Source organism: Diuraphis noxia, unplaced genomic scaffold (genome assembly GCF_037042655.1).
Source record: "Diuraphis noxia isolate RWA-SAM2 unplaced genomic scaffold, SU_Dnox_SAM2 contig0002, whole genome shotgun sequence".
Classification (NCBI taxonomy): domain Eukaryota; kingdom Metazoa; phylum Arthropoda; class Insecta; order Hemiptera; family Aphididae; genus Diuraphis; species Diuraphis noxia.
The window spans coordinates 7,096,801-7,119,947 of NW_028301712.1; the positions used below are offsets into that span (position 1 = coordinate 7,096,801).

General features: G+C 30.1%; 3 protein-coding genes and 1 non-coding gene across 5 annotated transcripts; all 4 read right to left on the reverse strand.

Annotated features, from left to right (window-relative positions):
• Positions 1–535: 535 nt before the first annotated feature.
• Positions 536–6,934, reverse strand: LOC107166075 (UDP-glycosyltransferase UGT4-like). Of its 2 annotated transcripts, none has more exons than XM_015514592.2 (5): positions 6,418–6,934; positions 2,550–3,136; positions 1,590–1,812; positions 1,289–1,508; positions 536–1,181 (listed from the first exon to the last, which is right to left on the reverse strand). In XM_015514592.2, the coding sequence occupies exons 1-5, from the start codon at positions 6,677–6,679 to the stop codon at positions 923–925; spliced, it is 1,551 nt and encodes a 516-aa protein (XP_015370078.1). In that variant the 5' UTR covers positions 6,680–6,934; the 3' UTR covers positions 536–922. The 2 variants fall into 2 exon arrangements, with proteins under 2 accessions (XP_015370078.1, XP_015370079.1); XM_015514593.2 differs by lacking the exon at positions 6,418–6,934 and adding an exon at positions 4,179–4,350.
• Positions 6,935–7,986: 1,052 nt separating this feature from the next.
• On the reverse strand, positions 7,987–17,218 carry LOC107166073 (UDP-glycosyltransferase UGT4-like). Its single transcript, XM_015514590.2, has 5 exons — positions 16,739–17,218; positions 9,850–10,439; positions 9,485–9,707; positions 8,407–8,626; positions 7,987–8,326 (listed from the first exon to the last, which is right to left on the reverse strand). Exons 1-5 carry the CDS (start codon positions 16,980–16,982, stop codon positions 8,065–8,067), a joined length of 1,539 nt encoding a protein of 512 aa, XP_015370076.2. The 5' UTR covers positions 16,983–17,218; the 3' UTR covers positions 7,987–8,064.
• Positions 17,219–18,145: 927 nt separating this feature from the next.
• TRNAR-CCU (transfer RNA arginine (anticodon CCU)) lies at positions 18,146–18,218 on the reverse strand. The gene has a single exon. It is a non-coding gene; the product is annotated as a tRNA-Arg (tRNA).
• Positions 18,219–20,395: 2,177 nt separating this feature from the next.
• On the reverse strand, positions 20,396–22,310 carry RpL40 (ribosomal protein L40). Its single transcript, XM_015514584.2, has 3 exons — positions 22,152–22,310; positions 21,607–21,807; positions 20,396–20,710 (listed from the first exon to the last, which is right to left on the reverse strand). Exons 2-3 carry the CDS (start codon positions 21,794–21,796, stop codon positions 20,514–20,516), a joined length of 387 nt encoding a protein of 128 aa, XP_015370070.1. The 5' UTR covers positions 21,797–21,807; positions 22,152–22,310; the 3' UTR covers positions 20,396–20,513.
• Between the last annotated feature and the right edge of the window lie 837 nt (positions 22,311–23,147).

Here is a 23,147-nt window from a genome sequence, read left to right on the forward strand (position 1 = left end):
ATTAACCTTTATTTATATGTACAAAATTGTTTTAAATTAATTATAATTTTATATACATTTAATTAGAAATGTGTGATTGATGGGCTAACAAATATTTTTATTTCTTGGACTAATAGTTGACAGACACACCCGCATTTCTTCTTCCACTGAACTTAATTTTTCTCGTTTTTATTTTTCATATTCGTAAGTTATAGGTACTGAAAACCCTTGTTCACAAAGATATGAGGTTGAGAACGGCAAAAGAATAGTCAATGTTTTTATACATATTATTATTGAAAGCTATTATTTTCTTATATCGCAATACAATGCAATAGGTAATTTATGGAAAAACCGTGGCACACCTAGTGTGCTGCGGCACCCAGTTTGAAAACCACTGGATTAGGTACCTACCTAATAGTATATTAATAAAATACATCAATACATTTAGTTAATTACTAATTAATATTTTTTTTTCACATGTTAAATGAATAAATATTATTTTTGATAGTTAAAATAATGAAAATCTAACAAATGTGATATAAGTAAGTAGAAATAATTATCTAAAAATCAAATTTTTATTAACAAATGTAATATAATATTGTACAATTAAAATTAAAAATCAATTTTTTTTTATAGTCGGATATACATAATTTTGACAGATAATGAAATAAATCAATTCAATTCTATTAAAAATCATAACTTCTTAGAAATGTTTGTTTTCCCACCACTTCTTGTCAGTTTCTCCCTACAGATTTATTGTCCATGTTGTTGCTTGTGAATGAGTATCAATCGTAAAAACTGACTCATCCAAATTATTAATAATTTATAATCAATCTATAACACGATTATAAATGCATTAAAATCAAATACGAGCACGATAATTATCAATCAAGTCGAAGTGTAAGAAATATTTACAATGAAAAATGTAATTAATTTTTTAGATTTAATTAGCTTTACGTTTTGATGAAACTTTAACTATTCCACGGTAACCCAACCAAGTAAAAATTACTGTTAGTAAAAGTAAAAATAATGTGACATCAAACAAAAAGTACTGAGCAGTGTTTAGTTCTAAAGATCCAGCTTTTAGGTATTGAGCTCCATCGTTCCGAATAACGTACTCTATCCAGTATATTGCTCGATCTAAAGGGTTCATCGGTTGATCTTTGTACACACGACTTTGGATCATTGCTTTATCCTTAAACCTGTTTAACAAAATGGAAAAATTGAACACAGTGTTATGTGTACTTATGTTATGTGCTATACATCTACTGTATAAAATAATAAAATATATTATTATATAGGTACACACGTCGGATTTGATATAACTTCTTCGATAGCGTTTCCAAATGATTCTTCGGTTAGTTGATCAAATGTTATAAACTTTCCATAACCAATTTTTTCGACCCGTCTCAAATTCGAATGTTGATCAGCAAAAACTGGTATGCCGATCACCGGTTTTGCATTGTACACAGCTTCCTCGATACTGTGTAAGCCCCCATGAGTAATAAAAAGTTTCACATTTGGATGAGCTGCATACATACAGTTATAAAATGCGTTTTATGTTTTTTATATTTAATTGTATTCTCGATTAAACTCAAATAACGAATTACCTAAGATATCGTTCTGAGGCAACCACGAACCGACCTTTATATTCTGTGGCAACTTTATACTTTTATCTGGTACCCATTTTATGATCACTTTTTCTTTTAAACGACTGATGACATTGAGAAAAATACTCAATTTTTCTTTTGGTAAATTTGATAAATTTATGATTGAACCAAAAGAAAAATATATGACACCGTTAGTTGCTGAATCAATATAATCTTGTAAATCCTAAAAAATACAATTTTTAGATTAGTAAATAAGTGATAATATTTTTTTTTTCATTATAAAGTGTGTTTGACATACAATGTCATCAAACTTATTGATATATTTAATTGGTAAGCGTAAATTATTTGTTATGATATCAAAAGTACATATATTTTGATTTTTGAAGACAACTAATAATTATTGATATATATAATAATTTAAAAAAATTCATTAGACCATTTAAATTTTAAATTTTAAACAGTAATTTTGAGGATCTGATCCACATTTTGACTAATTATTTTTCAAACAAAATATAGCCCTTCCCTCCCCCCCACAAATTTACTCAGTTAATACGAATAATTTTCAAATTTTTTATGTGCGCTCGAGTGAGTTGAAAACACGGAGAGGGGAAGTGCGCAAAGAGACAGAGTTTTAATGCCCGAAATATTTTTTATCAAAATTTTAATTTTAATTGTTGTCGACGATATACCTACCTATACTTATAACGGCATTTACGATTTCACATTTTTGATTAAATTTGAAATACAATATAACTCATAAGTTATAACTAAGATCAAAATATATAATAATCGAAATGTAGGATCGATCTGTGGAGAGGTGGGGGGGGGGGCGCTAAGTGAGACAAATCTCTACGCGCCCCGCTACTTAATTTTTCCTATAATTCGAGTACTTTTGGTTTTACATTATATAAATTATCTGTTTTACAATGGTTATTTCTATCGAATATTATTAGGGCTCACTTTGGGTAACGATTTCGGTTCTCTAATATGCATTCCTCCTACTTCGATGACGCCCTGTAAATACGGCCGACACACTCCGACCGCATGGTGAGCGTTCATCAGCGTCAGTGATACGTTATTCAGCATTTGCTCGAGCGTCGGCCTCGACTCCCATCCAACGTATGCGAAATGCTTACTCATTTTCGCCTTTATCATCGGAATGTACAGGTAGTCCTCAACGAACATCTCTACAAGTCCAACAATGGTGTTCTTTAAGCGCTCCGTGAAACTCATGTCGTCCGTCACGCCTATGCAGCAATCCGGCACATACGAAAATGTCGAAGGTATATGCAGCCACTTGCTGATGCTGACCCAGACCATTGCCGGCGACAAGTTGATGACGGGAGCGTTATATTTATGACCTATGGCCACGGTGTATTCCTGTAGGAACGATTCGACCATGACCAAATCGAACGAGTTGTCTTCAGACTTCAAAAAGTCTATTAAATTCGCGTGCTCCATTTGGGCTGACAAGATATGGGCTAAAAACCATCGGTTCGTCACTGACGTTAAGAAATTTAAATCTATCAATTCCGTAATGTTAACCTCTGTAACAACATAATATAATGGACAGAGAAAATTAAAAATAATATTAATACCTATACGATAGATAATATGGTTTTGCAATAGTTGGTGCAGTGTCGCACGCTAAAGTGGACGAGTTATAAAAAAATAAAGAAAAATTGAAAATTCATTCCTATTGCGTGATATAGTAGGTTAGGTTTAAAAAGTACCTCGCCATGGTAAAATTAATGTGTTTCGTGTGAGTTCAATGTGATAAATCTTTGTATGTGAAAAAAACAATTCTCATTGAAGAAGACGGACAATTTAAGCTCAAAAGCTTATAAAAACACGATAAATACTTATGTATACCTATTAGTAGTTTTTATAATATTTGATTGCTGTACAATTTTTGAGTAAACAAGGTTGTATAATATTTCAGTACACAAGTATATTTCAAAAAATTAATATTTTTGTCTGAATTCATGACGAATTCGAATATGTTTTTAGAAGTTTAATTAATTGGTATGATCAACTTATTTAAAAAATCATCAATGAGTACATAGGTACTATTTAAACGAAAATAAAGCATCCCACGCGTGATGGTTTACCATAATCAATAATAACTTAAAATTTGTCTTAATATATTGAAAATTTCATAATGTATATTAAACGAGAATGATAAAATTAATAAGTATTTAAAGTATCTACGATCATTCCTTTCTCTATAGGTATATCAACCGAAAACTGGTGTCGTTAAAACATTCTAATTTTATAAAATTAAATTTTTAATAGCAAATTGTAACTAGTATACTATATTTTAATAATTATTACCACAAAATTATCTTATTTTTTATTTCTTGTTTGTACTTTGAAACTTTGAAAGGTCAAAGTTTGTTTTTTTGCTTTTAAAAATAGATATTTCACAAAACTTTTTTTATTAACTGGAAATTTTTTTTGTATTGTATTTGTCCATTGAAACGACCTCTATAGGTCTTCGTCAATGCTTATCACAACTCACAAGTGGGTAGTAGGGAGATCATGTGATCTATTTATCTATGTATATATCACTATATGCATGATACTAACCCCGTTCTCCAAGAGGAGACATGTGCGGTCTTCACTCCCAAGTCACATTGGAGTGGAACCTAGTTGGAAACCGGATGACGCAATCGGACGACAGCGTGGGGATTTGGTGATCGCGTAAAACCACACAAATTTTTTTTGCACTTTGCTATGAATCGAACCGATGACTGTGTGAGTCGTAGTCAACTGCGTGTCCACTGCGCTTAATTGTAAATAATAAAAAAAAAAAAAAAAAAAAAAAAGGAAAACGGAAATATCATACCAAACATCAGTTTTTGACATGATCGATTTTGTATTTTATCCTAACTCGAAAGACATAATCAGAAATCAGAATGTTATTAAGACAACATTTAGAAAAAAATCTTATTCAAAGTTATTATATCATGAGTCTATTTACAACGGTATGCACTATGCATATACGTATACTGTATTCAAAGGTATGTACTGGTTGTTTGCGATGTAGAAATTAGTTTATTTAAACCTATATACTGAATTTAAAAAAAAGTGATGATAATGATACGAGTATAATGTGTATAAATATAATTAGACACAAACTATTTTTTTCCGTGAACAAACATTTATGTACTAACAATATTTTTTTGTCTTGCGCGCATAATTTATTTGAAGTAATGGCGGGGTACTATATTGCTATAGCAGTACTAAAAAAACAACTGCTACGGCAGTTTGCTGGCTCAGCAGTTCGTAAAGACAGCTGGCGCTAAGTTTTTTCCTCAGTAAAATTAAGCCCCTAAAAATGACAAACTAAATAAAAAAATTTTATTTAAAAAAAATGTGTGCAATAATCAATAATAAAGTAATATATTAAATAGGTACCTAATAATAAACTCAAGAATGTTTCTATAAAAATATAATTATACACTTATAATAGTTGTACCATTTCAGTTTTTAAAAGAGGGGACAAAAGTTTTGAATTACACAAATGGGTAGGTAACTTAAAAGAATTAAGAAACGGGAAGCTTCTCTCACAAGCGTATGCTTATTATTATATTCCTATTTCCTTTACTTTTATAAAATATACACATAGGTATAAGTACCAAATTTCATGAAAACCCACTCATGCGTCTAAATATAATTATATTCCAACTATTATAATTAATTATATTAACAATTTATCATTGTGACAATAATTTCGTAATACACAATACAATATTTCTCGAAATATTTTTAAAATAGGCATGTTTTTCAATGAATCGCCAAATATAATATTACAGACAATAACAACTGGGTACTGGCCAATCGTGCTGTTTTTCGAACCAGACAATGGCAAATACCCCAAAATGACGCCACTGCAAGATAGGACGTAAATACTGAGTTACACCTATGACATAGTCTTATAAATGTGGTCTGCGTAATAATAATGCATGTCTGGATTTTTGGACATACGTCAATTGGGCCAGAAATCACAGGTACCTAATAGTAAGGAAAAAAATCACGGGATTCAAAAAGTTTATGCATCAATTGCGCAGGCGATACTGAGCCTAAAAATTACATTTTTAACAAATTTTATTATTCTATGTTATTATGTATTTTGATGTTTTTCGATTTGAGACTTAATAATTTAATATAATTTAATAATCAACAGGTATTTTTGACTGTTTAACTTATACTACACGTCTTGTTAAAATGTATTAGAAATCAAATATCTGAAAATATTTCAATTTTCCTGGTGCAATCGATGCGTATACCTAACGTGACCATAATTTTTTTTCTTTAAAGCGGGACACCTGTACATTTTAATAAGAAAACCATATTATGTATAATTTTGCGTAAAATAACATTTTTTTTTATTGAAAAAAAAAACATTAATTGTTTATATGAAAAATGACAACAGAAAAACGCAAATAATATATTAATCATAATAGTCTCTCAAAAGTATATGGACTATGTGTTTTAGTGTTTTGCAGTATATATATAAAATATGTCGGTATGCATCATGTACTGTTAACTGTATAGGTACAGTATAGATGTATGATTGTGATATGTGATCAATAGATACCTACCACATGTCGAATCTTCTTATAGCCGGACATTTAGCCCTACCCACTTATTTCAAAAGCGGGACGTATGGTCACGTTACGCATACCTAATTGATTTGTGATAAATCCGATGGCGCTGGATTACAGACAGGTAGTCAAGAAAAATCGATGCAATTGACTCGGATCTTGTCCCTAGGCCGTGCTCTCGAATACAATATTATGGGCACGCGTGTATATATGCTCACCGTGAAGTCCTTTTTCGGGCGTCACGTCCACGTCGGTGTAGTTCGGGACGCTTCGGTTCACCAACGGGAACGAGCTGACCACGGTGACGTTGTGGCCACGGCTGGCCAACTCCTCGAACAACGGCTGGAACCCTCCGAAGTGGCTTTTTAACGGTATGGGCATGAACGCCAATATGTTGGCGGCGAGAGCGGCCGGCGGCGGCGACAAGACCATCGGAAGCAGCAACAGCGACAGGAGCCGCGGCGGGACGGCCGCGAACATGACGAAAAATTTATATTTTCGATACTATAATAATAGGTTTAATATTTTGTATTAACGTTATTTGAAGATAAATTATTTCGATTTGTGTTGTATTCGAGTCTCCGTGTGACATTCGTATGCTCGTTGTCGACGTCGACGTCCAACTGCGGCGCGAGACCACGAGGTCGGTCGGACGAATGTTATTATAATATAAGTAATAGTGTAGCGTGCGCGCGTTTGGCGCGATGATGATTATAAAAAATATTATTATTTTATGTTTGAGTCGGAGTGGAACCGCAGTACAGCAGAGCAACTGTACGACCAAGTGTTAGGCATATTATAGGTACCTAATAACCGTGTTTGTCCGGTTTGTTGTACGCAGGACAGGTATCATCAGACTTGATTATACGTAAATAGCTACAGTAATATATTTATACCAATTCATAAGAGTGGAAAGCCTTGTTTAAAAACAGCTGTTCGCTTGACCTTGGATCATCACCGTAATATTTGTTTTAGGTATGCTTACACACAATATTATTATAACATTTTTTATTATTCTGTTTTGCAGTTTTAGTCGGAGTAGTCGGACATAATAGCTGTCAATACAATCTCATGGTATAGAAAAATTCCGATTTCAGCACCTATCCGGTGAACTTTGTTTTATTTACTAATTATAACAAACTTAATGGAATCTTGTATACACATTTCAAATATTAGATAAACATTGAACATTTTTTATTAATTTTTTACTCAAATAATTCGCTAATTTTCGCAATTGTCAACATTTTAACTTAAGACACTCATTATTTACGCTCAACATTTTCAAGTTTTTTACCATGCGAAACATTTTTTTATTGAGAAAAATAAATTTTAAAAATAAAATAATAAAACTATAAATAATTGGTTTAAGCTTATATAAATAGCTTAAACAAAATGTCCTATAGCTAGTTAGATTAAGCCTTAAAAATTAAAATGCTGGTTTTTCCGTAAATTTTTATTTTTAAAACTCAGAATTTTCCATATTGACCTCCCACTGAGGGACCTCTACCAACTAGATCCTATCTGATATAAAACGTGTAGATACACATAAAAAGCTTATAATAAAAACTAAACCACACTATAAATTGAAAATTTATGTTAAATACTGCCAAATTGCCATATATGTGTTATAAATAATTAAAATAATTATTCCTATATGCCTACTATTAAAAAAAAAAAAAAAAAAAAAAAAAAACTGTACGAAATTTGATGTAAGATTATTCACTTTGTGTTTGTATATGTAATTACTTATTGCTTACTGCAAAATGATAAAATAACATAAAATAATATTTGTTTAAAATAATATATTTATTGAATTTTAATAATAATTTACAAAATAAAAGTTCTATAAATAAGTTTTAAAGTAATTAATCTGTATTTATTTTTTTAGATAACATTTTCGCAATTACCAAATAACATAACCAAATTATTAGTCCGATTAATACAAAAAATATCAATGATATGTCTAACAAAAAATACTGTACATCATTCAACTGTTTTGAGTCACTTAAAAGATGTTTAGCTCCACCATTCCTAATAACATATTCCACCCAGTAAACAGCTCGATCCAAGGGTTTCATTGGTTGATCTTTAAATACTTGACTCTGGGCCTTTGCCACCTCTTTATACCTAATTTATACCAATTATTTTAAGAATAAATTATGCAATTTTTTATATAATATTTACATATTATAACATGATTAACATACATCACATCCGTCAGTACTTCTTTGATGGCATTTTCTAACGATTCTTCAGTAATTTCTAAAAAACTTACAAGTTTACCATAACCTTTATCCTCAGCTATTTTCATGTTTAAATACTGGTCAGCAAAAAATGGTACTCCGACTATAGGTACTGCGTTATTAACAGTTTCTTCTATGCTGTGCAATCCTCCATGGGTTATGAATAGTCTAACGTTTGGATGTGCTATACAACATGAAACATAATATACAGCGTGTCCCGCGAGGATTTACCCATTTCGATACCTCACTAAATAATAGAGATATCAAAATTCTGGTTCTATAATGAGATTCACAGATAAGAACTACAATTATTTCATTTTCATGTTTTCGTAAAAATTAAAAAAAAATTTTTTATTTAACTATTTCCAAAAAAAATTAAAGATGGTCATTTTGTAGAGTTTATTTTTCTGAAAATATTGATGTTTCAAATTTTTATTTTCATTAATTTCCTGATTTTTAATATTTTTTCTAGTTTTAAAGAAATAAAATATTATTCTAACTAATAGGAACACGGAAAGTATTCGGCCGGCTGTATGGGAATGCGAGCGGCGCGGCACATGTTTGATAACATGACGGTGTTAAATAATTCCCAATTTTTCTCGAAATTAAAAATCAGGAAATTAATGAAAATAAAATGTTGAAACGTCAATATTTTCAGAAAAATAAACTCTGCAAAATTGCTATGGTCATTTTTTTTGGAAAAAATTAAATAAAAAAATATATATTTTTTAACTATTTTACTAAAAGATTAAAATAAATTAAAATATGAAATAATTGTAATTCTTATCTCCGCGAGTCTTATTACAAAACCAGAATTTCGATATCACCATTATTTCGAGAGATATCGCAATGGGTAAATCCTTACGGGACACTGTATATAAAGATATAAGATATAATTATACATTGCTATGTTATAATAATTTAATATATGCGTATACATAGGAGTATATACTACATATAAATTATAAATTAAAATTGTAGTATCATTGATTTTTTTTTATTTGCTTATTTCCTTCTTATTTTGTATTTCTAACATTTTTACCTAAAATATCATTTTGTGGAAACCATGAACCAGTCATAATGTTTTTAGGCAGCTTGACATTGCTATTAGGTATCCATTTTATAATTACATTTTGTTTTAATTTTCGGATAACACTAAGAAAAATTTTCAATTTTTCTTCTGGCAAGTCATTTAAATTCACTAACGAACCAAAACTGAAAAATATTACTCCTTCATCTGCAACATCTAAAAAAGTTTGAAGATTCTAAAACAAAAAACCCATAAAGATATTTAAAGAAGACTTCAAATTTTTACAACTTTTATACTTTTATAGTATAGTAATAATTGTAAATACCATTAGTAATACTTAAATCAGTTAGGTAAATTTATAACAATGTATAACTCGCCTCGGGTAGAGTATTCGGGGGTTTTATGTGCATTCCGCCCACTTCAACAACACCGGGAAGATACGGTCTAGCAACACCAATCGCAAAATTCGAGTTGACCAGCGTAAGGGACACATTTTTCAGCATGTGCTCGAGCGGAGGCCTGGACTCCCAACCTTCGTATGTGAAGTATGTGTTCATCACTTCCTTCATTTTAGGTAAATAAAAGTATTTTTCTGCATAAGACTGCATGAGGCCAGTTATGGTGTTTTTTAAACGGTCTACAAAACCCATATCGCTCCTTGATCTCAAACACGTGTCCGGTATGTACGAAAATGTGGAAGGGACGTGCAGCCATTTGCTAACACTGACCCAGGGCATCGCAGGTGCCAGATTTATGACGGGGGCGTTGAATTTGTGGCCCATGGTAACAGTGTACTCTTGACAGAACGTTTCGATCATGACCAAATCGAACGAATTCGAACTCGATTGAACAAACTTTTTCATGTTCTCGTGCGACATGACTAGATCGGACATTCTTATACCAAGACCCCATTTCAGTTGAACAGACGTAATAAAGTTCATGTACACTAATTCCATTACATTTCTTTCTGAAATACGATAATTAATTTAATTAATATAAAATCCAAATACCACTGACTTACTGATTGGAGGATTTTTCAAAATTTTGATTTTAAGGGAATAAAATCGGCAAAAATAAATTTTACGTGTAAATTGTACATCCATATAGTCGCATCCACATAGTGAAATCACACATTTCATGAACTGGATATCCAGATAGTGAAATTTGTCCAGATCGTGTATTTTGACGAAAATACATTATATCAATACATATATATACATTTATAATTATTATATTATGGTCAATGACCATACGGTTGTAAAAGGGTTCAACATCTGAAAGTAGTTAACGATGCAGCTGAACGTGGGATTTCGTTGATTCAAACTTTCAATGGGATAATCACAAATCAAGAAGAACAAAAGCAGTATCTTTTGCAAGTAGTTGAACAACACCGACAGAAGTATCCAAATCCAAATAAATCTACAATTGATGATTGACATTTTGTGTGATGATTATTTTTTATACAATATTATGACTTTTTTATATTATTTTTAATTATTAAATATATTTTTTTTTTATTCATACACTGAAATATCTATTATATTTTTAAAACAAGTTGCGCAACCAGTAAAAATTGAAATTTTTTCTTGAAATTTTTTATGAACGTTGTTATTAGATGGATAAACAATTTAAGCGGGTGGGACTTTCAGAAATAATTTTTTTTTTTTTATTGTCACCCTAATGGTCATCCATTTCATGAAATGGACAATACTTACCTATAGATTGTGTACTTTGTGTAATTATTATGAAACAAGTTTGTTATGTTATTTTGCAATAAATGAGTATACATATAATATCATAAAATTATATAATGTATTACTAAACTATAACTATACTTTTCTATATTGCTTTATGAAAAAAAATATTAATAAAATAATTAATTGATTAAATAATAATTAATGAAGTACATCTTTTTTCTTTATTATTTATTTTTACATGACGATTGACTTTTATATCGACTGTTACATATATTATTTTTAAAACAAGCACACCTACTTGATGGCAAGGAGTTTTTGGCTTACACGAATAAGGAAAAAATCCTTGTCCTCCTGAAATGTTTTTAATCATTTCTCAACATTTTTATCAACTTGATTAGTAGTGAGAAATTGAGTTGAACCCCTAAATCCCCCTCCACTCATATACGTTCTTGGGCTATCTAAATCAGTAATCAATTAAGCGTAATAAAGATACCTACATATAACATACGGGCATACATTATGTTATATTTCGTATCAGTTGTCAACGATTATCATGATTAAACCATTGAGTGATAAAAAATACCTGACAAATACATTTGGTTTATGTTTTAAATTTATTTTTTTGGCTATACATAAGTTATTTGTATTAACTTTTATTACTTTTATTACTATTAACTTTTATTTTATTTATTGGAGGAAAATGGCTACGGCCGTCCAAATAATGCATTTTCGTCAAAGTTCATAATCTTGATATCCTGTTCATGAAATGAGTGATTTCACTATGTGGATGTGACATGCGTATTGTTTTTAGTGTGTTTATATATAACAAACTATTAAAAAAATATAACAGTAGTCAGTAGGCTGATCACGTTTGGTGCACGTGTCCTAGGGAAATGTCAATATTATTAAATCTTCTATATATAATTATTTTATTATTTTATGTAATATCTATATATATAAAAATTTCGTGTCACGATGTATGTTTGCGATAAACTCCGAAACCACTGAACGGATTTTGATAAAATTTCGTAACCATTTATAATATGGTTCAACTTAAAAGATAGAATAGTTTTTATTCAATATTTATTATTATTATTTATTATTAATAATATGTGGCGAGCGCCGTGAATATTTTGGAACGGTCACGCCGCGTGGCAGGTAGCTATTGCCGTGGAAATTGATATTTATTTAATAAATAATATTTATAAAAAAATATTCCAGGTGGAAGTTCTAGACTGTTCGTACATTTATTTACATTTATTATTAATTTGTAATTTACCTACACACCAACCATAAATACTTTGTATTGTGTTATTATTGTGCAGTGTTTAGTATTAAATATTCTTTAATATTTTTTTAAATTTAGTATAATGCCGCGGAAATCTAACTTTAACAATCAGTATAGGTAGTAAAAACGCACGACGTGTGCGTGGTGCTAATAGAGCTCATGAATCGGAAGAACAAATTGTAGCAAGAAACGCAGCTCAACAAATCAGAACAGCATAAATTCGCAGACAAGAGTCTCGAGAACAGCGTGATGAACGTCTACGACAAAATACATTGAGAACAAGATCAGCGCGAGAACGGCACATTTAGAGAACGCGACAGAGAGCGACAACAACAACAACAATACAACTGATCCAGCGTTGACATCCACACTGAATAATATTCGTCAACTGTTTGCAATAATTTTGAGATTTTGACAACATGTTTTCCAACAAAATCATCGACTCTGTGGGAAAAATATAAGAATTATATGACTGAAGATAAACTGCATCGAATTAGACGAACAAATCAACGTCCAAATTTCACACCCGAGACGTATTTATAATGAAGCATTAGCGTTGATCGAAGATTTATGTATTTTAATTTCAAATTAGCCACTTGGTCATTATGGAATGCTATTACCTGATCGCCCAGCTGCCGACTTAGTTAACACTGATTTGCCACTGATTTGCAACGAGAAAAACAGTATAATGACGTTTATTTAGCTACAATTATTGTGAATAATGAGCCATTACTGACAGCCGAACAAAAAAATATTTATGATCGGATAATGCTGACCGTTGATGCTGACCAAGGTCGGTTTTTTTTCTTAGACGCACCAGGTGAAACAGATAAGACATTCTTAATATCATTAATTCTTGCAAAGACACGTTCCCAACAGAAAATTGCTTTGACAATTGCATCGTCAGGCATTGCTGCAACTTTGTTAGATGGTGAACGAACAGCACATTCAGCATTGAAGTTGCCATTAGACATTCATAACAAACCAAACGCTATGTGTAACATTAAAAAAAAAAACGGAATGGCTACAGTGTTGCAAAAGAGTGCAATAATAATTTGGGATGAGTGTACTATGACTCATAAACATTCACTTGAAGCTTTTCATAGAACTATGCAAGATTTGAAAGGCAACAATAAACATTTCGGTGGTACTGTTTTAGTTTTACTATACTGTCCGGTGATTTCCGGCAGACTTTACCAGTTATTCCTCACTCTACTTTTGCGGATGAGATCAACGCATGCTTAAAACAATCGTTTTTATGGACAAGTGTTGAGACACTTCGACTGACTATGAATATGCGAGTACAATTGCAAAATGATCCATCGGCACAAGTATTTTCTAGACAATAATTGCTGGATATTGGAAATGGTGAAATTGAGTTGCATCAAAATACACAATACATAAAATTACCAGATATTTTCTGCACTGTGGTTGAAACGAGAAATGAACTAATTGAGAGTGTCTTTCTGAATATATTGAATTATTATTTAGATCACAATTGGCTCTGTAATCGTGCTATTTTGACACCAAGAAACGTTGATGTGAACGAAATTAACTTCCATATACAAAAGATTTTGTCCGGTGATTTGATGTCTTTTAAATCAATCGACACAGTTATTGATGAAAACGAAGCCGTAAACTTTCCATCTGGATTTTACAGGAATGCCACCACACAATCTTCAATTGAAAATTGGTTCACCAATTATTATTTTACGTAATTTAAACCCCCCTCAATTATGTAACGGTACACGTTTAGTCATAAATAAAAGACCGAAAATATTCTCGAAGCAACGATTTTGACGGTAAAATTTAAAGGAGATATCGTCCTGTTGCCACGTATTCCACTGATAGTGTCAGATCGAATATCCAATACCGTTTAAAAGGCTCCAATTTCCGATTTGTTTAGCATTTGCAATGACCATAAATAAATCTTAAGACCAAACAATGTCTATTTGCGATTTGGATTTGGTAAACACATGTTTCTCCCATGGACAGGTATATGTTTCCTGCACACGTGTAGGAAAACCATCAAATCTCTTCGTGTTAGCGAAAGACAGGTTAACCAGGAATGTTGTACACAAAGTAATACTTAGATCATTTTTAGTTTTAATAATTTAAAATTTAAAAAATTATAGTTCGACGTCAATGTTATCTACCTCATTTAAAACAGTTTATTTTATGTTTTTAATGTATATAGTATATTTTGTAAGTAAATCACTGATTACAAACAAAAATTTAATATAAGATAATAAAATGTAAATTCAGAAAGTATATAATATGTTGGTTTGTGCTTAATTTCAACATTTCGATACTTTACCTATTACTTTTAAATTTTGGCGAAACGTTTTATTTTCAATCTCATATGAATAAATCTATTTTAATTTTTTTTTTTTAAATATTAATTTGATTGTACCAAAGATTTAGTAAGAAATTGATTTAATGTATTATAATTACTGAGCCACAGCAACACGTGGCTGGGTCATCTAGTATTTTATAAATGTTAAGTGTTATCTTGTCCGATAATTATTGTACATATTATTTTTTATATTATTATCACAGAATAAATTAATAATTTATCTATTGGCGTTTGCGATTTAAACAATTTTTTCTAACATCAAAAAGCTACACTACCTCACGGATCTATAAACTATTATAAACTATATATTATCTTGATAAGTGGCCATTAATTTTTTTATTGAAAATTTGATATTTATTTTTTATAGAAATAATATTATAATAGATATATAATAATAATAAATGTATTTTTTGCAAGTTACTATTGGTTATACAACTTAGTATGAATGAATAAGAAATTAGCAATTTGTTATCAGGTACTAATTTTAAAAATTGTTTCACCTTCACAAAGCTATAAATGCGATGAAATATTATGCATGAATATAATATTAACACTGTATTTTATATGTCTGTGTTAAAAATCACTTATGGATATTAATTTAGGGCAAGTCCACGGGAATTCGTTAAGGGAAGTTTTGAATATCGTTAGCTACGCCGGGTGATCAACGACGAATTAAACACAAAGTTTGAAGTATTTGTAGCCTGTATTTTTAACAGGACACGAAGTGCACGGGGATCAGCTAGTTAATTATTATAATAATTAAATAGAAAAACACTCATTATCAATAACGGAACTACTAGAATTTCAGTTACGAATTATGTGTTCTTGAATCTTGATCATCATCGTTATTTAAAAACAAAATATAACATTAAATGATTACGTATATATTATTATTAAACGATTGATCAAATGAACTGATAGTACCTATTGTATATATTATAGTATCTGTTGTATATACAATGCTACTAATTACATATAGGTACCGGGTGATTCTTTTATCATTGATCACTCATTATTTCAAAAATTATTAATGTTTTTGAAAATATTATTTTACATAGTTTCAAGTTGTTAAAAAACCAACGTTTTTAATAAAAAATTATATTTTTAAATATTTTATATCCTTATAATTTTTTAAGTTTTTTACTTTTTTGAATGACAACATAGAGTTTTAATTTCATATTCCAAAGCAGAATATTTTTCTAAGTATTTTGATTAATAAAAATCGAATTTAGGACGATTAGTTTATGAGTTATAAGTATTTAAAGTTTAGACAAGCGGAGTAGTGGATAAACATTTTGCGAAGTAACTCCGTACCACTCCACTCTACCAATCTAAACTTTAAATACTTATAACTTATAAACTACTCGTCCTAAATTCGATTTGTATGAATCAAAATACTTAGAAAAATATTCTGCTTTGGAATATGAAATTAAAACTCTATGTTGTCATTCAAAAAAGTAAAAACTTAAAATATGATAAGGATAAAAAATATATTAAAATAAAAACATTGGTTTTTGAACAACTTGAAACTATTAAAAAAATATTTTCAAAAACATTAGTAATTTTTGAAATATTGAGTGTTCAATGATAAAAGAATCACCTGGTATATATATATATATATATATGCATATATATAAACATATATAGTATATACACACAATATACAAAGATCAAGTCAAAAGTGCTGTAAATTATGATATGCCAAACTGAATTACAGCTAACAATATACAGTTAGTACTTAAACATTTGTTTCTAACTGTCTAGACGAGTGAGCCAGAAAAAAAGTCTTAAAACTATGTAATTTTTTAGTTGGACAGCGTTGATCTCACATATGAGTATTATTGTTACGTTAGTTTATTTTATAATAATGTGTCTTATGTGCTTTTGGTAATCAAATAATGTACACATATTTAAAGTACACGAACCTCTTTCTTTGTGAATAAATGGCCCTACGTCTGTGTAGTTGACAAGCGGACGATCTAGAGGGAATGAACTAGCTACAGTTACGTTGTGCCCTCGGAGCGCTAACTCTTCGAACAACGGTTGAAATCCGCGAAAATGGCTTTTAATCGGCAACGGCATAAATACTAATATATTTGCCGCCCTTGTCACCGTGGTGCATGCTGTGATACACAAAACTGAACAAAAAAACATACTCGGTAACGTCATGTTAGATGAAATTAATTTTGTGTAAAAAAAAAAAAAATAAAATAAAAAATTGTTTTTAATATTATGACGGTCTATTCAGTTGGATTGCGTGAAATAAAATATATTATACTATATAGGTAATTATTACTCATGATCGAATTGAACAAGCAAATAAAAATGTTGACACATAATTCGGTGCAACAGGTGCGCCCGGCACCTATTCGTACACTATCGATGTCGATAACTGAAATTTAGTTATTGAAAACTATAGTCGTACTGCAGCAGGCAGATATTCTCACCATAACAACCGGTTTAGATATATAGTTAGATATTAGTTATTCAGTCTTTAGTGCGTATTATTATTTATTATACTACTTTGATAAAAATTCTATCAGTCGAAGACCTTTTGATTGATACAGAGTCCAAAGTAGGTAATATAACACACTCTGATAATATGTAAATATTATAATTACTTAAAATATAATACCTACTACAATATTATCCTATTTGATTACTGTACGTTTTCTACAGACAAGCTATAGGTACTTGTGATTTGAGTTGTAATTACAAATTTAGATCACTCGAGTCCTGCTGCAGTATTTCGTGTAAGGCTTAATCTAATAGAAATGAATTCATTTCATACTCATAAACACTTAACTGCAAGTGTAATAAAATGGCTATAGCGGGGCGATTAATATTTATTGATTTTGTATTACTTGTTTTTGCGTTTGTTTATATGTGTACGCTATTCATAATATATAGGTAGTACTTTCGGGTTTCCGGTGCTTTTCGAAGTAGTCGAACAAAATTACATAAAATTTAACACAATATATTTTGTTCTAATATGATGTTAAAATAAAAAATGTACCGAATTCGGATCACTGTTCGATGCGCGCGAGTTTTTCTCGTAAAGCACTTTTTTGAACGAAAAATAGGTATGGCTCGTGCAGACCCGTCTCTTATATAAAGACTAAAGAGATATAGGCACAATTGTTTTTTCGTAGATATTTCAAGTATTTAGAAACGAGATGTAGGTATCGTATCACATACCAATACTGTTTGAGCAAGAATAAATCATAATAATATCCACACTAATAACGTATTAAATCAAAAGAATATTTTTGTGAAAAAATATTTCATGGCATAAAAAAACAAGAACAACAATAATTTGCAAAATTAACGCGTACCCCTGGTGGGACTCGAACCCACAATCCCCGGTTTAGGAGACCGATGCCTTATCCATTAGGCCACAGGGGCTAGCTCAAAACTTTTCGTGATGAACAACATGTTACGATAATAATATTATTAATAATGCCATTGATTATAAATAAATAATAACATTGATCAGTTATTATTTATCTAATATTAATTATTGAATTTCACTTTTGACAATTTCTGTCAACCAAAACCTATATTGCATGTTTGCATCACGGCCATCTCCAACTGAATTAGACATATATTCAAAATACCCTAAAATGTAGATATGATACTGCTACGTTATTAGCTTATTCGCTTTTAAGGTCGCCACACACTGCAGCGGTAGCGGAGGCGGTGGCGGTGGCGGTTACGGCAAAATGAAGCCGGACTCAATTTTACCGCCACCGCCAAGACAAAAGAATTTTACCGCCACCGCTGCAGTGTGTGGGCGACCTTTACTCAGATAACAACGAAATTTCGTGCATGAAGAATGTCGACTCCCTCACACTTCACTATTCAATGTTACCACAATTATTTAAATAAAACAGTGTTTACAGAAATACAAAATGTTTTGTTACGGTTTAATGATGTTAAGTATAAAGCGTTTTAAACTCGTTCAGAGTAGGTTTAGTGGATTTCCATTTAGGCCCGGCTCTAGGAATAGGCTACTTAGGCCTATGCCTAAGGCGACACATTAGTAGGGGGCGGTATTTTCAAAACGATGATAATGTTTGGGGGGCGGAAAAATTAGATTTTTATTGTTTTTGCTTAAGCCAGCCCTAATTGCCACATAGTTCCTAAGCACTTAGGGATTTGTTATTTGCCTTTTTTTAATGAGTTACCTAATTAGATAATGAACCAAATATGTTATAGTAAAAAGTAAAAAACATATTTCAATTAGAACAATAGGTATATATAATACTATAAATTTGGTTTTAAAATAAACTTCAATAACATTTATTTATATTTGATTTTGTTATTATTACATACAGTTATGATTTCCAAAAAAAAATAAATAAATAAAATGTAAACTAGAGTAAAAATGGTTGAAAGAAAATTAAATAGGTAATAAAATAATAATTATCTACCTATATTATAATATAATTTGCAAGCTTTCGCTTTAGGTGATAGCAATACTTAAGTTATACTGTTTCCTGTTTTGGTATTTTAGATAAAAATTTTGTACGAACTCTATTACTTTAATTACTAATTCAGAATCCATGTTGGGTATATAATCTTTGTTGTTGCCCCTTCTCAAGAAATATTTCTACGGTAGACTCTAGAGTTTGGTTGTCTTTGAATTTATCTTCTTTGCTTTTCGGTTTCCTAATAGAATGACGATCGACAGTTTTTAGTTTTGCCCGTCAACTTTTACTCTTATCTTCTCAAAATCTTACCAATGTAAATTACAAAATTAGCACATCAAAACACCAAAAATATTGCTTTAAAATTGGTAGGTAACATGTTAAAATATTCGTACTTAAAAGAATTTGTATTTTTAATAACACCTTTAACCTTCTTAATTAATATAATGTATTCATTAACAGTTATTTTATGTTAACTGGAAGTTAACATAAGGAATGATAAACTATTTTTAGTTATAATATATGCAAATAGGTACTTACAAAATTCTATTCTTGTTTAACTTTAATAAACTGACATTTTTGCAAAACTAGCAATAAAGGCAAACATTTATACTTAGGAAACAAAGGCCTACTTTGAGTTTTGACGCATTTCATGTTCACTAATTATTACTTAGTAGTTGGCGTGCAAGTATAATATTATCAACATAGGCTATAACGCGTCTCATAAGGTTTTTAGTTGTGGTTATAATACGGTCCTAGTATACAGAATTGGCTTTATTTTTTTCACATCCAACTTCATTAATCGATCATACATAGGTTATTGCTTTTTCATTTTATGTACCTATTATACCAATAATGAATAACTAATAGGTAATAGTAAATGGAGAAAATCTAAAAAAGAATATGTTAACATTCATCAACATTAAAACTTTTAAATTTGACAATACTATTCTGAACTTGATCTTAAATAAGCCATTATTTGTATTAGTAATATAAATTAGTATTAGTATTATAAATAATAATCGAATAAATCTTTCAGTAGCAGATACTCGATTACATAAGATAAACTACAAAAAGAATATTAGAAAGTATAAATTAATTAGTTTAGGAATATAAAAAATAATAACTTGTAAAAAGTAAATTACAAAGATAGAATTTTTTTGGTTTTAGTTTATTTGTATTTTATAAATTTGTAATTTTACAATTGAATGATAAAATTTAAAACCAAGAAAATGTTTGTTGTTTTCCTTGGGATATAAGCAAAATGCGTTTACTTCAACTTCTTTTTTGGGCGCAAGTTGTTTGTGTGTCCACACTTCTTCTTACGACAGTTAGTTGCCCTTGGGTGAAGACGAGCATAACATTTGCGGCATATCATTTTATCACAGTTGTATTTCTGGGCCAACAAACGAAGAGTGGGCTCAATAACACCACCACGTAGACGTAATACCAAATGCAATGTTGATTCTAAAAAAAAAATTGTTATTAATTTCTCCTTACATTTAAACAAAATCAATTAAGAGTTTATTTTCAAAAGTACATAATACATTGATACAAATATTTTATATTTTTTCCAATAAAATATAATAATAATTTGATATTTATACTAAAACATCAACAAAATAATATTTGACTAAAATTAAAAATACTAAAAATATCATTAAATTACAAAATTAATTAACGTTTAACAAAAAGTGCACTGTTATTGGTGTTCAAAATAGAATGAAATAATTACTAAAATAACAGTCAATTCAAAAACTACATTTTTTTGTCTGAATCTTCCCTAGTAGGTAGATTTTTACATAAAACAAAATTAAAACATAATAATATTACTTTAAGTTTATCAAATGAAGATGAGGAACAAGATTATTGATTAATTAAACATACAATTTTAAGTTGGTATATTATAGAATTAATTGTATACCTATAATGCTTATGTGATATAGGCATATAAATCTTAGATTAATCATTATTATGGCTCATAAGTTGATGTAGTTAGCAAATATTGAACTACTTGGATACTTTATTAGTTGAAAAAGTTTTTTACTGATGACTTTAGTGCTAAAGACTCGCCTCATTTAAAATTTGCTCCAATCAATTCAGTGAATATGGAGCAAAGTATTTCCAAGTATAAAAATGTATACTCTGATAATCACGGTTCATTTAATTTTGACAAAATAAAATATGCTTTAAAAGTACAATGCAAACATTTTGAGTAATTTAAAATCTTACATAATTTGTATTTAATAAATTTAAACTTTTATTTTTATTAGTATTAAATAATTGTTTGTAATTTCTAAGGTCGTCTACTTCTGAGCCCTAAATATTATCATATAATGACGAGTACATTAATGAAAGCATACCCTTTTGGATGTTATAATCCGACAATGTACGTCCGTCTTCAAGCTGCTTGCCGGCGAAGATCAAACGTTGTTGATCTGGCGGGATACCTTCTTTATCTTGGATTTTGGCTTTGACATTTTCAATAGTGTCGGAAGACTCAACCTCGAGAGTGATGGTCTTCCCTGTAAGGGTCTTCACAAAAATTTGCATGTTGATGTATTCTGAAAAATTAAATTTGTACTTAAATAATTATCATGTCAACATAACCTCAAAACGTTTTTCTAAAACGTGCCTGAGGCCTTTACTCGACTAATTTGAACACTAAGCGTTAATAAATATAAATAATCATAAATCGTGAAAGCTATTCAATAAATGTCTAAAACCCGGAAACCGCTCTGTATAAAATGTGGTGGTAGACACAACAAATTTTAACGCCACCATCTCGTTAGCACACAATTTTACCCAAACACCATTTAACAACCGTGACGTTGTTAGAACTTAGTATACTACACATTAACTAATTCAAAGACTGCTTTGAAAATGAAATAATCTGTGCAAAACTTACCTTTTGGTTATGCGCAAATCAAAAGTTTTCCGTAAGTAAATTTCGGAGTCACCAAATAGGACCCGCTTCACGCTTGGAATAAATGTGATTTCAGATCTGTGAAGAAAAGTACACGACGTCGCTTATCAAATAATAAAATACAGACACAGGCTGGCCAACGTAAGTTGTTCACCGATGAATAATGTTATCGTGAACAACGAACAATTTTGGCGCTAAATAATAAATGTTTTAAAATGTTAAGCAATACTTTTTATTAAAGATCATTGATATCATATACGTAATATCTAGTACAGTAGTACACTAAGGGCCGTTCTTACAATGTCCGGTTAAGTGACGGTTAAGACCTAACCTAACCGGTAGAATTCTATCGGTTAACTCATGATAAATTCTTCCGGTTAGTGTTATCAGGCACTAACCGAGCATTGTAAGAATGGCCCTTAAAGAGTCTCTGGCGTATTTACGGGATGAATGATAAGTTCCGAGTTCAACGCCCCCCCCCCAGATGACAAAAAAAAAAATTAGCTACTCAATGTTAAACCAATATTTTATTACGGAGTTTCTGATAAAAACGATGTAGACAGTCGGGTTATTTTGATGTGTAGTATCGCTGCGTTCCTACGTTTCTAAGTAAAATGAAACAAATAATCTTTATCATACGATTTTTAAAAATTTAAAGCCACTCCCCACAAAAAAAAAAATAATAATAATAAATATTGAAAATACTCCACTGAGTAGAGTACTATGTTTAATCAATGCTGCAGTTGTTTTATTGTTTTAGATTTTGAACGTAACGAATGAATATTTTGTATTTACAATGTTTTAAAAACGGTTTGTCATCAACATTTGGCATGGTAAAAATGCTCAGATTTTCTATATCAGAGTATTTCTTGATAGAAAAGTGAATCTAGTTAATGCATTTGGAGGTTAAAATTTATCAACTTTCCAAGTAGTTTTTGAAAACACCTTGAAAAAAAAAATTATAATTATTAGATTTTT